Here is a 15,292-nt window from a genome sequence, read left to right on the forward strand (position 1 = left end):
CGAAATTTGATATCATTAAGCAACTGTTTCCACATATTGGTTCGCAGCAACGAGGAAGTGGATTGTTACATAAAACATTGGATTTAGGTCGTAAACGAGAGTTCATTTATTGGAATGATCCGAATGAGATAGTAGATCGACTCAGGTTGTTAATGGCCTCGCAGGCTTCTGGCCACACCGGACACAATAACGAAATCCTTTCGATACTTGAAGAGTTACAAGAATCAGGATACATTGCAAAATGAGCGACGCACAGCGTGGGATTGCATACGAGCTTCACCGAGGCAAACGTATTATATTTCCTCGCAGAAAGGTTTTAACATATGGACTCCATGATTTACTACAGATTGATTTGGTAGAAATGATACCATACAGTAAAGTGAACAGTGGTTACAAGTACATCCTGACTGCCATAGATGTGTACAGCAAACGTGCTTATGCAGTTCCAGTTAAACAAAAGACAGGTGTGATGGTTACTGCTGCCATGAGAAGTATTTTGAAATTAGCAGGAAGTTTTAAAAGTATTCAAAGTGATGCAGGAACAGAATTTTATAACTCAACTTTCAGAGCTCTTATGAAAAGAAAAAATATTAATCATTATTCCACTCACAGTGAGATTAAAGCAAGTGTGGTAGAGCGGTTTAATAGATCTCTAAAATCGCTGCTTTTTTGCGAGTTTTCAGCTCAAGGAAATTATAAGTGGCTTAAAATTTTACCACAAGTTCTACATGTCTACAATAACAGATTCCACCGCACCATTGGCATGGCTCCGAATCAAGTAAAGGATGACTCTTTGCTACAAAGTGTTTACAAATATGTAAAGACAATTGACCCTAGAAAACCTAAGGCTCGTGTGGGGGATCATGTACGCGTGTCACGAAACAAGAAAGTTTTTGAAAAGGGGTTTACACCGAATTGGTCTCACGAAGTGTTTAAAGTAACAGCTATGAGGTCCAGCTTTCCGCGTGTGTATAACTTGAGTGATATGGATGGAAATAAAATACAAGGTGTTTTTTATGCTTCAGAAATTCAAATTACAAAATACCCTAATACATACTTGGTAAATAAAATTCATCGAAAGCGTGGTGAAAGATTCCAGGTGTCTTGGAAGGGGTTTCCCGATACCGTGAGGACATGGGTAAAGAGAAAGGATATGGGAGTTTAAGATTACATATACACATTTTATTTTACCTTATTGCTTGTTCTCAATCGAAGCATATTCTATGGAATCGTTTGTGTGGGCTGTTGTTGAGATTATATTCCTGCAATGTATTTATAATGTGTGGACTACTTCCTGAACACGACCCAGCACTCTGCAGCTTGGGATCAACAAGCTGTGACGTCAGCCCGCGCTGGGCGCCTCATTGGAATGTGTAGCGCGACATCGGGGTTGCATGTCATCTTTCCGTCAAGACCAGGTCAACTATAGTCTTCATTCTGTCTCTGACAATTCCATAATGAACATGGCTGCTTTTGAGGAAATGCGCGATTGCATTGAATATGCGCTTCATGCTTGCATCGGCATGAATATAGATGCGATAGTACACCATCTAGAGGTCTCCGCGATCAATTTGTTCGCTGCATTTCCAGAGGAATACGAGTTTCTAACATACCTTTACAACGGTATTATAGCATGCTTTGAAGCTGTAATGGAGGCTCAAGAGCAAGTGGAGCCAGATGATGGAGTGGACAGCGGCTTCGGAGAGAGTGACGGTGAAGCATAATGCTTGCGCCCTTGTTAAACATGGAAAATAGGCCTCTCGGGGAAACTCGCCATGTATAAAAAAAAGGAGTTAACACATCTAATGCTGTACCTCCTGAGACATAGTCTCTAAGGTGATGTGGAAAGCAGCATACCACTATAAATTCAAACACAAGTTTTTTTTTTATTTTCAGCTTACACTCCAGAGAATCTTCCGCCACGTCGAGACGAAGAGAATGAGACTACACATCATAGTTATAAATTCACTATCACTAAATAATAATAATGAGCTTACACTATTATTAAATGCATTACAGGAAAGCTAACACTAAAGTATGCCTATAAGAAAATATTTCTTATGCCTGCTTCTGATGCATATAAAGGAACACATATCATGATCATTCAATATGGTGCACTCTGTGCATGTAAGGGAACAATCTTTTCGGTGCACTCTGTGCATGTATTGGAACGAGTCCTTGGGTGTATCATGTGCTTCCAAGATGGTGGGGCTGTTGAATCCAAGATGGCGGAGAATTGTTTAAAGGTTGTAATATTTTTTAAATTTAAATATCGCGCCCTCTGGTAGCAACACTTGTAACTAAATATATCGATTAGCATTCGACCTATCGAATGGTGCTGCACCCTGGCAGCTGAAATATGAAATAAAAGTAAATATATCGATTAGCATTCGACCTATCGAATGGTGCTGCGCCCTGGCAGCTGAAATATGAAATAAAAGTAAATATATCGATTAGCATTCGACCTATCGAATGGTGCTGTGCCCTGGCAGCTGAAATATAAAATAAAAGTAAATATATCGATTAGCATTCGACCTATCGAATGGTGCTGCGCCCTGGCAGCTGAAATATGAAATAAAGATGGCGATGGTGGCACACTCTGGTAGCCAACTTGAGAATCAAGATGGCGGCGCCTCTGGCAACTAATTTTTGAATTTGCCGCGCGATACTAGCGACATCTACCAGCCAACTTGAGAACCAAGATGGCGGCGCCTCTGACAACTAATTTTTGAATTTGCCGCGCGATACTAGCGACATCTACCAGCCAACTTGAGAATCAAGATGGCGGCGCCTCTGACAACTAATTTTTGAATTTGGCGCCATCTGGTAGTCTGTGCTGGAATTAAAGATGGCGGCTGTATAATGATTTTAATTTCAAATGTGGCGCCTTAGGTATGCATTAAGGAAGGCAAAAATACCCTCCCCCCTTTTATCATAAACTTGCCGTCAGTACATAGCATATATAGATTATTTATTCCACCATATTCCAATTGGTCTCGTGGTCTAGTGGTCAAGGCGTCCGCCTCGTAACCACGACATCCTGGACGTTTTCACGTCCCATGGATCGAATCCCAGCCTCGGCACTGAAAATATTTTAGTTAAAATAAAATAATACCTGCTGCTACCTGGTGGCGACCAACAGAACTATATGACGTCACACAAGATGGCGGCCTCCAGCAGCCGAAACAAGATGGCGACCAGGAAAAATCAAGATGGCGGCCTCCAGCAGACGAAACAAGATGGCGACCAGGAAAAATCAAGATGGCGGCCTCCAGCAGACGAAACAAGATGGCGGCCAGAAGAAATCAAGATGGCGGCCTCCAGCAGACGACACAGAATAATGACGTCACGATTCGAAGTTGGTGGAAATTTCTAGAAATACAAAATGGCGGATTTGCGGATTTGCGGATTTGTGAATTTGTGAATTTGCGGATTTGCGGATTTGCGGATTTGCGAATTTGCGGATTAGCGGATTAGCCACTGGATTAGCGGATTAGCCACTGGATTAGCGCATAAAAAACTGGATTTGCACATAAAAAACCATAAAAAATGCGTAAAAAACCATAAAAATGGGATAATCCCCGGATTACCCCGCTCCCCCCTCGCCTATGTTCCAGAGTCGGCACGCTCTCCCTACTATTAAGGTATAATTATTATTGAACTCAAGATGTCTCTAAGTTCCATCCCTCCCCATTAAGGGGCCCCACCTAGTCAGATATGCATTTGTGTTAGTGAGGCGGGATGATAAGGGCCACTCTCGCTAGTGCTTCTAGCGTGGCATCGCCTCTAATCGCAAGGCTGTGGACTGGCGCGCAGTCGTCTCGTCGTGCATAGGGCAACTATTAAATTTGAGCGACAACCATAACATTATATGACGAGAAATGGAGATAAAGGTGTAATGAAATTCCCTTGAGTGCTTTCAAGAATCTGTTTCATGTCTAGAAATCATTCTCAAAACAAGCGATTTAGACATTTTTTACTCTTCTAGAAATATAGTTTGCAAACAAATTACGGAAACAGAACCACACATCTACCCTCAACGAATTATTAAATACTTTTCGTAAACAGACCACACTCGGAAATTTTTAGCAATTTTTTAAACCGCGTGGTTTCTCCTGAAGCTCTGAACACTGTATATGTGCCCAAGGCATCGATATGCTGAAGATGCTTGCTGCAATAGAGCGGCGAAACGTCGGTCACTACACTGACGTGACGCGACTTGTGTGTCGAAAGCCTTGTTTGGCTCTCTTATCAAGACGTGTTTGTTCACTTTGACGTTTATCGCTGTGAATCATTCACGGTTGCTTCTTGGAGAAGAGCTATGGACGAGTACCTATTCAGTTCTTCACATTACAAAACAAGACTCTCGCTCACACAGTGTTATAAAAAATAATATAAACGTTTTCGAATACAACTAAATCTTTATTTTATTATTATTTGCCTGAAACAATTTATTATATGAATTAAGAAGTGATTAACATAATTATTTAGTACGAAGGTCAGTATTATTCTTTTTTTCAAGTTTCCGATCCCTAGTCTGGTTTGACGCAAATCTCCATAAATCCTTACGCTGCACATGTATTTTCATCTCACTATAGCCAGAAAACATACACCTGCTACATCAATGATGAGGACCAAGAGTGAGTGAGTGTAATTTTGTGGGAAGAGGGGTGCAAGAGTCAGAGAATGACAAAAGTAATAACCCAAAGTCCGTAGCACTTTCTTTTGACTTTATGTGATCCAATATTTGTTTATTAACAGTATCACCTATCACATTTACATCCAAATAACTCCGCATGTTCTATGTAAAGTTAACCGATGGGCTGATTTTAGTTTCGCAGACAACGAAGCGCCTAGGATTCAGCATTTGTCTAACCTATATCACTAAGAAATTAATTGATAATAATAGTACAAATTATTCGCAGTAACATCATAATGTAATTGTAGGCCAAATATAAGAATTTTATAATTCTCACTGGTATTATAAAAGTAAATCAATAGTAAACCACACAATTTATAAAACTTTCCTTCCTTTATGGAAATACAATTTATGGAAGTACAATAGTAAAATTTATATCAAGAAACAAAGGAAAAGTTCTAAATTGCAATAAGAAAAATCGATAGATGGGCCTAAGAGCTATCACCGAGGGACTGTTGAGTTTTCAACAGATAAAAAGCCTATCAAACAACAGATTAAAAAAATTGTTGATTGTAGGCGATAGTCATGCTAAAGGCATTGCTGAGCAGGTTAAAACCATCAAACCAGACATCAGTGCTGTGGGCTTCACTAAACCAGGTGCGCCTCTAAGTGAAGTGCTACGGTGCATTCAAGAAGATCCTAGAAGTGTCAAAAATTATGATATATCAGTGTTAATTGGTGGTGCAATTGATGTAGCTCGAAATGAACGAGAGAAAGCTGTTCAGTGCCTGGAAGAGAATCTGAGAAAAATCATAAATCAGTAATTGTGGTAAATATTCCCTACAGGCATGATCTCATAAGTACATCTTGTGTAAATTTGGCGGCTGATGAAACAAATTCTAAGTATAAGATGGATGCTATGTGCTAAGTTCCCAAATGTGAAATGTGTTGATGCTTACACTATGATCAGAAATATGTACACAACTCATGGCTTGCATTTAAATATTGAAGGCAAATTTCAAATTGCTACAAAAATATGTGATGTTGTTTGTGAATTTATGGTGCGTGCATCAAAACTCACTTTTTTTTAGATAAATGGTTAAATAATAAGAAGGTGTTAAGTGGTGTGAGCAATGCAGGAAACATTGGTACTGTGTTACTAGTAACTGTAAAACCTGTATATACATTATTAGATAAGTGGTTAACTAGGTCTAGTGTTCCTTCAAAGAATTTTTTCGTGTAAATAACGATTTGTACTCTGGCAGCTGTTTTTCAGTTAGTAGACGTAATCAAATCTCTCATACAAATCATACTGATGCACAAATTGTGATGCCAATCAACAATCATAGTAATAATAAGCCTAACACCTCGTTTTTTGTCATTCATCAAAATATACAATCTATTTCGAATAAAATCGAACAGATACAAGTTTTGCTTGAATCTATACAATGTGATGTGTTGTGTTTATCAGAACATTGGTTGAGAGAAAATGAATATGTTAGAATACCAGGTTTACGGTTAATCTCATGTTTTAGTAGAGCTGGTTCTAAATGTGGAGGTGTTTGTATATATGCCAAATATGGTGTGAATGCAGAATTATTTAACGTTGAGAGTTATGAAAAGTACTTTGAGTCATCTGCTATTGTTGTTAAAAGTAATAATTTAGTTATTAATTATTGTTGTTTATAGATCACATAATTCTAACATTGCTTTATTTTTCAATTCCCTAGATGTATTATTAAATAGAGTAACCTTAAAATTTAAAAATATAATATTATGTGGTGATTTTAACATAAATATAAATATTGATAGTGATAATGCAAGAAACTTTTTGAATCAATTAAAGACATACAATTTTTCTATTACTGTACCTCAGCCTACTAGGGAAACTGCTAAGACAGCTACTATAATTGATAATATATTAACTAATCTTAATAAAATTTCTTACAAAACCACTGTTATATTTACAGGACTTTCTGATCATTATGGTCAAGTAATTAATATTTATAACTTAAAAAATATACCTCCTACAAAGAAAAGTACTGTAGAAAGCAAGGTGTTTTGACAAAAATTTTTGAAATCACTTGATTGGTCAGATATCTATAACAAAAATAATGTTGATGACATTTGTCTGTCATTTTTAAATAAATTTATGTTATGTTTTGAAGAGGCTTTTCCTCTAAGAACACATCAGATCTATCTTAAAGCTAAAAATAAAGGGTGGTTAACTAAAGGTATCAAAGTATCGTCCTTAAATAATAGAAGGTTATATAAACTGTCAAAAATTTTATCTGACCCAGTTTCTGTAAAATATTGTAAGGATTATCATAAAATTTATAAACAAGTTCTAAAATCTGCCAAGAAATCTTATTTTGAAGGGTTGCTTAAATTATCAAAAACTAAAACTAAATCTATTTGGAATATTGTTAAAAGTAAGTTAAATGAATCTGAAAATGTACAAAATATAGAGATAAAGAAACATGATTCAGACCTATGCATAAAAGATCCATATGAAGTTGCAAATGAGTTTAGTGAATATTTTTATAAAATAGTGCATGACCAACTCCGTGTTCATCAGATTAATAATAATAATGTGTACAATACAGCCTCCATTTCTGGCACAACCTATACATCTTCTATTTTCATATTTCCTGTAACTAAAATTGAGTTATTGTCAGTAGTTCATCAATCAAAAGGTAAACGTTCATCAGGTTTAGATGCTGTACCTGATTTTATTATTAAGACTTGTATTGATTATATAGTTGACCCATTGTTGTATCTTTATAATGAATCATTTATGCAAGGTTATTTTCCTACCTTATGGAAGTGTTCGAAAGTTATTCCCTTGCATAAAAAAGGTCCTCGTGACGCAGAATTATAGGCCAATATCTCTTCTGTCCTCATTCTCAAAAATATTAGAATTATTGATGTTTAATAGATTAATGTCGTTTTTTGAGAAAAATAAAATTTTCGTGGACAGTCAACATGGATTCAGGCGTGGTAAATCGACGATAACTGCACTTTATGAATTTATCAGCTATATAACTATCGACCTTGATAGAAAGAATCATCCTGTTGGGCTATTTTGTGACCTAAGTAAGGCTTTTGATAGTGTTAACCATAAAATATTAATTAAAAAGTTAAGCACATATGGTGTAAGAGGTACAGCGCAGCGCTTAATTGGTTAACATCTTACTTGTCTCAACGTTCACAAGTAGTCGTAGTACAACATATAGATCCCTTAACCAACATAAAATATAATGTTCATTCAGATAGGCAAAACATATATGTTGGTGTTCCTCAGGGTTCTGTACTAGGACCTTTGCTTTTTCTTATATACGTTAACGATTTGCCTAAAAATGTTAAGAGTGGGGAAAATTGTATTATATGCTGACGACACTAATATATCTATACATGGAGATAACCCTTTAAGTTTAATTGCAAATATCAAAATTTTAACTAGGGACATCATAGATTGGTTTAAGGCTAATTAATTAATTCTTAGTAACACAAAAACAACGTGCCTGCATTTTAAACTTAATAACTTATACAATTTGCAAGACCCAACTGTATCGATTAATGGTGATAATATATCTCAATCAAATTCAACCAAAATACTAGGTATATATATTGACAAGAATCTTAATTGGAAATCTCATATTGCTCATTTAACTAAAAATTGAGCTCAATATTATTTGCTATGAGAACATTTTCAAAACTGACTAATCTAAATGCTTTAAAAATTATTTAATTTGTTTATGTTGAACCTCACGTTATGGAATAATATTTTGGGGTAATTCCACGGACTCATATAAAATTTTTCAAATACAGTAAAGATTTGTACGAATAATAATGAATGTAAATTATCGTACCTCATGCAGACAACTTTTCAAAAGCTTAGGTGTCTTAACATTACCATCGTTATACATTTATGAATTACTTATATTTGCTCATTCACAATTGAATGAACTGCAGAATTTCAATTTACATAATTATTCGACTAGAACAAAAAATAATTTTCATATATTACAACATCGTACAAAATGTTTTGCAAATAGTCCGAGATACTCTGCTATATGTTTTTATAATAAACTTCCACCACATTTTAAATCAGAAAACCAACTTTGTGTATTTAAAAAAACTGAAAAATTTGCTGTTGGAATTCAGTTTTTATTCTATTAATGATTTTATGGAAGCAAAACTATGCTAAAAATGTATTATTATTATTATATGATGTACATTATTTGTTTTTTACTATCATTTTTGTTTATGTGTGTATGATTGTAAATGTGTATTCATAATGTTTAATATTCTTGACGAGTCCTATACTACATGTACAATATAATTGTACATTTTTGTAGTCGATTTGGACAATAAAACTACTACTACTACTACTACTACTACTACTACTACTACTACTACTACTACTACTACTACTACTACTACTACTACTACTATGGAAAATCTACAATGTTTTTTATCACACCATTATGTTAATTGCCTTTTACACAATATATATAATAATACATAACTATAACCGTTGTAATAGTGTACGGTAATTCTATTTAGATATTCGGTTATATAATTAAGACGTAAATTATTTTTATAATATGTAATTAAAATCAAATTCCTAATAAAATTTCACTATCTAGGCACTGAGGGAGGTTTAAGAATTACAATGGGGGGTCTTTTTATAACACTGGACTAAACTGTTTCTTCCTCGTAAGAAACCTTCCTTTGGGCAGACATGAGATCAAACTAAATTATTAGAAATTTTAATTTATGAAACGAGTGCACAAATGTATCTTTAATGACTTAACGTCCGTCTCCGCATCACTCATAACCCCTTGGCCGGAAACAACCCCCCCCCCCCCCTTTTTTTATAAACCTTTATTCATTTGTGATTGCCTAGTAACAGTTCAAGCTGCGAACAAGAGACAATCGACACAATCGACACAAAAGAAAATCTCTAAATTATGAACTTAAGTAGTGATATTTCGGAGAATGTTGAAATATTCGCCCTTTAAGAATTAGAATGTCAGCAGGTAGTGAAATTGAGTTGGAAGATATTGCATGTTTAGGTATAAATTATACCGTACAACTTACATTCCACTCAGGGGCGCAACAACTAAATTTCCAAAAGGGGGGCAATATATTTTTATAAATAATCATCGATCCCCCCTATTGAAGCGGGGGGTCCGGGTTTCCTCCCCCGGGAAAATTTGTATTTAAAGGTGGAAAATGGTGCTATTTAAGCAGTTTTATTATCTAAAAATTGATTACACAGCACTTTCTTTGCCCCCGTTTGCCCCCACTTCAAGGTTTCAGAAAGGAGGGGGGGGGGGCAAAATACCCTTGCCCCCTCCTGTTGTTGCGCCCCTGATTCCACTTGATTAGCTTCAAAGATATGACTTCTTTAATCAAACAAAACTGACCTCATTTTCATCCCTTTTGCGATCAAACATAGAAAAATGAAAAAGGATAAAAAAAAAAAATTGGTCACGTGAGCAGCGGCAGCCAAATGGTGACAGGGGTGATAAATATTTTTGATTTATTATTTCTAATTATTATTGAAAATTTTTTGATTCATCAAATAACTATAGGCCGTATTATATCGGTAATTAGCTTTAATTAAGAGTTGCATTAATTCTTAAGTAGGACTTCTATTTGCAGATATTTTATTGTCTCTCTGTACTGTGTGATTGTCTCTCTGTACTGTGTGTAAAACATAATTTTGATGGGGCCTTTAGAGAGGTCAGATTTAATGGCTACTTTCCACAATTTCGTACTCCTATTAAACTGGGAGGTAAATACCCAAACGAAAACTCTCCAGTTTTACCTTTTTCCGAAGTTTGATATGGGTCTGGCACTGCACGTCACACATTTATTATAATTTTATTGGAACGTCCCATAAAAAGTACAGGTAGCTTTATATTGGAACTCTACAAGTCTAAGATACACATTGTAAACAGACAACCCCTAAAGCAGCGCACTTTAGTCTATATCCAACTATTGCATAGGCTATCACACAGGCCTATATCCATTTATACGCTTATTTGTTTTTCATTTAACATTTATAGTAGTAGGTAAACAATAGTGTACCCAAATTGCTTCACTTAAAGCTATAAAATTAATATAGCGCAACTTAAAGGATATTATGAACAAAATGTATACAATATATAGTCACAAAACTATAACTACAATGCTATGATAGGTAATTACCATGTTCTTTCAATAATTTTTTCAAAATAAAATGTTTTGTTTCTTTTTGACTGCTTTATTTACTTATATGTATCGAAAATAATCTTAATTGCAATTAAAAATTTTAAAAGACAGTTAATATTCCTAAATAGAGCCTTTGAGCATCAACGCCCCTGTGGCCTAATGGATAAGGCATCGGTCTCCTAAACCGGGGATTGTGGGTTCGAGTCCCACCAGGGGTAAAATTAATTTTTTGTGTTTAAAATATTGATTTGCTGTATTTACACATGTTTTTGAGCCTAATTTTAATTTTTTGTAGCAAGTATATTTTCGATTTTTAATACATTTTGACGACAGTCGTACTTTTTCTCTCGTAAACTTCTAATGCATTTATTACAAATGTTTTCAAATTATGCTAAAAATAATTTGTTATATAAAATAACGTGTGATTATACCAGCATACATTCACAAACCAAAAAGAATCACTATAGTGGTCACGTGTGTTGTGTGTAGAAACGAGGTTATAATCAACGCCACTCTAAATATACCGTTAAAAATTATTCTTTTATTTTTTGGTATAAAGAAAATATGTGGTAAAGTTCTTGAACGGTGGCCAAATGCCGAAGATTCACAAAAACTTCACATCTGTGCGTCAAGTTTTGTTGGCGTTCTTTCATCTTGGTTCCCTGCCGTGACGTCATCGCTAGCTCCGACATGCGCACTAGCTCACTGCGCAGAACAGCTGGTAGCCGGAGGGTGGGGGGAGATGAAAGGGAAGGAAAACAGCTGATGGTATATAAACAAAAAGGCATGGCTGTACGGAAGGATTTTGCGTGATTCGTTAGGAGCGAATGGTACTGGAGTGACAATATACTATCGTTTTAGAAGTGTTTTTATTTTTTAAAGTATATTGATCAGCCAGTAAGCCAGTCGTTCTGAAGACGCAAGATGAAGCCGCCGCAGTTTGGAGCTGACATCACGAACCAGACCAACAATGAAACGAATCTACCTGCAGTGATGCATTGCACACGTATGGCTGGAAGAGCTATCATCAGAGTTGTCGGAAGGTGTAACGACGCACAAGAAAACAACAACCTAGGTATGTAAACAATAGCTATTTTTTTCTATTTTTTTTTCTGACGTATTAAAGAAAGTGGTTTGTCTTCGATAATTGATATTATTTTATTCGTGGTGTTTTAAATCATGAGACGAGACGGTAATGAGTTGGCGAAATTTAATGTTTGTAAAAAAAACGTGCCGATTTTGTGAAACACTTTGTAGGTGTTTTGGTAATACGATAGTACGAACGTATATACAAATCAAGTCTTAATTGACTTCGGGTCTTAAACGTAATCAAAATAGAATTTGTTTTGTTCGTATGTATGTTAACGTTTGCGTAACATATATATCTCATATTGAATAGTTTTTAGCATGATATGTACTTAAAAAAAGCGCCGCGTTGTATTATATTAATTTTGAAAGTTATTGCTTATATATATATATATATATATATATATATATATATATATATTTAGAGAGAGAGAGAGAGAGTATTCCATGAATGAGTGTAATTTTTTTTTTTTTAATAGATTCGTGTGCCATTAATCACAAACTAATCCAGTAAATAAAATAAAGTACTTTGTTTTCTGAATGACTAGACAAACATTTAACAGTAGTTCACCCATCAAACTAGATATGTTTTGTAAAGTTATCTTAAAAGCAACTCTTTCATGGGATATAAACTATTATTGAACATGTTCACTTTCTTTCCGTTCAAAGAGAGATGCGGAAGTGAACGGGTGTGTTTTCATCATGCGAGCGGAAGAAAGTCTTGGGTACTAAAAAAAAAAAAAAAAAAAAAAAAAAAAAAAAAAAAAAAAACAACATGGTTACCCTGAATCTTTGAGCGCCCCGCGTTCCTGGTTATCTGCTGCGCTCAAAAATAATCGCGCGTGGTGATAACGGTGATAAAGTACCTCGGTTTTTTTGTTTACCTGCGCGGCTTGGCACAGTTTTTGCGGTTTTTTTTTTTCTGCGTCGCAGTGCGGAGCCGTCAGACAAAGGAAGGACGACTGGGGGGTCGGGACTGGTCGCTTGAAGGCGGAGCTCATTCGCCGCTCTCCGTAGCTGTTCTCGCGACTCTGACTGCAGTCTCGTACCGTTCCGTGTGGGGGTGTTTGGTGTTCCACTAACCAGGCCACTCAACCTGCATGCGCGCGCACTGCGTAGTAAGTTTCCGCACCGCGCGACTGTTCGAATCAAGACAACCTTGACGGCGGCAAAGCAAACACACACCTACTTTCACCGCGTACTTTTAAATATAATCTTTTACACAAAATTTTTCACGTTTACAATTATCTTAATGATATAAATCCATCCTAACTACGTAGCAACTTTTAAGATTACTAAGCACTAATCCATTTTGTTTAATAGTAATATTGCTGTTGTTTTCGGACATTAAAGATGTATCTTTTTCCCGGCGCAGACTTAAACAAAGTCTCCTTTAGTTTCAAGGCTGAATTCAGTGATCAAAAACATTGAAATGATATCTTAATTTTTTCGTCGCTAATGTAAACCGGCGTATCAACAATCAACAACAGCTTACAGTCTAAAGCAGTTTACACATTTTTCGCAATCTTGTTTTCAGGCATTTTATAATTTTTAACGTTCAAGTAAATTATTTGACAAGATATGAACATTAAAGAGTGAAGACAGCAGTTGGCTGGCGAAAACAGAATATTATTGCATGTTTTCTAGAAGGTTCGGTTTCACACACCAGGTTGATTTTGCTTTTCACTTTTCTTCATTACTTTTGTTTAAGGGCTGATTCAAACATTATAACTTGAGACCTCCCATGTATTTATTGTTCTGCCACAAATATTTTCAGTAAATATAACAATGCCTCCACTTACAAACGGGCCGTCCGGGAATTTGCCCAGAGCTCCAGTTTTTGAGGGGCGGGAGGTTTTTGAGGTGCAAAAAAAAAAAAAAGACAAATAAATTTTTTTAACCTATGGTATTGATTTTCAAAAATATAAGTCAGTCAAAGGGAAACTTTAGTTTATACTAACTGTTAAAAATATTAGGCCTTTAACCAAATACTTAACAAATGGATTTAAACTCGTTTAACAATACATTATACTGTAACACTGTAACTCATATTGTATTACGGTAGTTAATAACAGCCGTATAAAATTGCAACAAAAATTGATTACATTTTTATGAGAAATAAATAATAGTTTAAAAAATCTAAAAAACACACTGTATATAGAAAACCAAACTAAAAATATAAAATAAATTTTAATAAATTTGAATTAAGAATAGTGTAGAAATTTTTAATAAATATAAATTAATAATAGTGTATATAAGAAAAAAATGTATTTTATTTTTAAAAAAAAAGCGTGGGGTGCATGGTGTCAATAGTTATAAATATTTTATTGACATATATGAGTAGAAGGATTATCATTTCGATAATATCTTAAAGGCACCCTTTTTAAAAAAAAAATACTTTTTTCTTATATACACGATTATTAATTAATATTTATTAAAAAAATTTTTCACTATTCTTAATTCAAATTTATTAAATTTATTTTCTATTTTTTAGTTTGGTTTTCTATATAAAGTGTGTTTTTTAGATTTTTAAACTATTATTTATTTTCTACTTTTTAGTTTGGTTTATTTATAATTTAAAGTGATACTTCTTTATCGACGTATTAAAGAAATTTCATAACAATGTAAAAAAACTTGATATATTACATCAATTTACTATTAAAGTAGATTTTGAATAGATATTGGCTGCAGTTAAAATAAAATCGATAAATATTGTTTTATCTCAGAAGTGTCTCTAGATGTGGCTCAATTTTTTAATTATTACATGACTTTACTATTAAAGTGAATTTGAGTAGATATTGGCTGCTTGTAAAATATATTTCCAATATAGCGTGTTGAAGAACTACAGTACTCAATAATTGCAATATCCTGCTATGAAAATCAATATATTCGGGAAGTCATTGATGTTTATTCTAAGTCAGCATATCTGATGGGTGACCATCCTTTGTTTGCAAATGTCTCGCAAAACTTTTCTCCCATTTGTTCCAGTCCGATTCCACTGTAAGTTTCATTTGCATGCAGTTGTACCAAACTACACTGGAGTATTCTAAGAAATGTTTTAAAATTTCTATTTTATTTATGTCTTCTTTGATAAGGAAACGTTCACATTCTTTGTTGAAATCTTTAATGCACTGGTAAGCATTTGAGTTTCTGCCCGTGAATTTCTCAATCATAAAATCTTTTGCAATTTTCCCTAAATTTTGAGTTTGATATAGTTTTTTTTTCTTCAAGAAAATTTTCTAACAGTTTTTCCAATTTTTTATTTGATCCACTAGGTATAGATTCAGCACTTTTTGTTTTTTCCTCAATTTATTCCAGGTAAAAATCCTTAAACTGTAAGTT

At 34.5% G+C, this 15,292-nt stretch overlaps 1 protein-coding gene and 1 non-coding gene across 2 annotated transcripts in view; both read left to right on the forward strand.

Moving 5' to 3' along the window:
- The first annotated feature begins 11,009 nt into the window (after positions 1-11,009).
- Positions 11,010-11,082, forward strand: Trnar-ccu (transfer RNA arginine (anticodon CCU)). The gene has a single exon. It is a non-coding gene; the product is annotated as a tRNA-Arg (tRNA).
- Positions 11,083-11,599: 517 nt separating this feature from the next.
- LOC134542587 (leucine-rich repeat protein SHOC-2) overlaps positions 11,600-15,292 on the forward strand; it is a 46,253-nt gene continuing 42,560 nt past the window's right edge. The window contains exon 1 of the mRNA XM_063386974.1: positions 11,600-11,939. Within this exon, the coding sequence (XP_063243044.1) occupies positions 11,789-11,939 (151 nt within the window). The 5' untranslated portion in view covers positions 11,600-11,788. The remainder of the gene's footprint in view (positions 11,940-15,292) is intronic.

The sequence above is a fragment of the Bacillus rossius genome, chromosome 1, assembly GCF_032445375.1.
Source record: "Bacillus rossius redtenbacheri isolate Brsri chromosome 1, Brsri_v3, whole genome shotgun sequence".
Lineage (NCBI taxonomy): Eukaryota > Metazoa > Arthropoda > Insecta > Phasmatodea > Bacillidae > Bacillus > Bacillus rossius.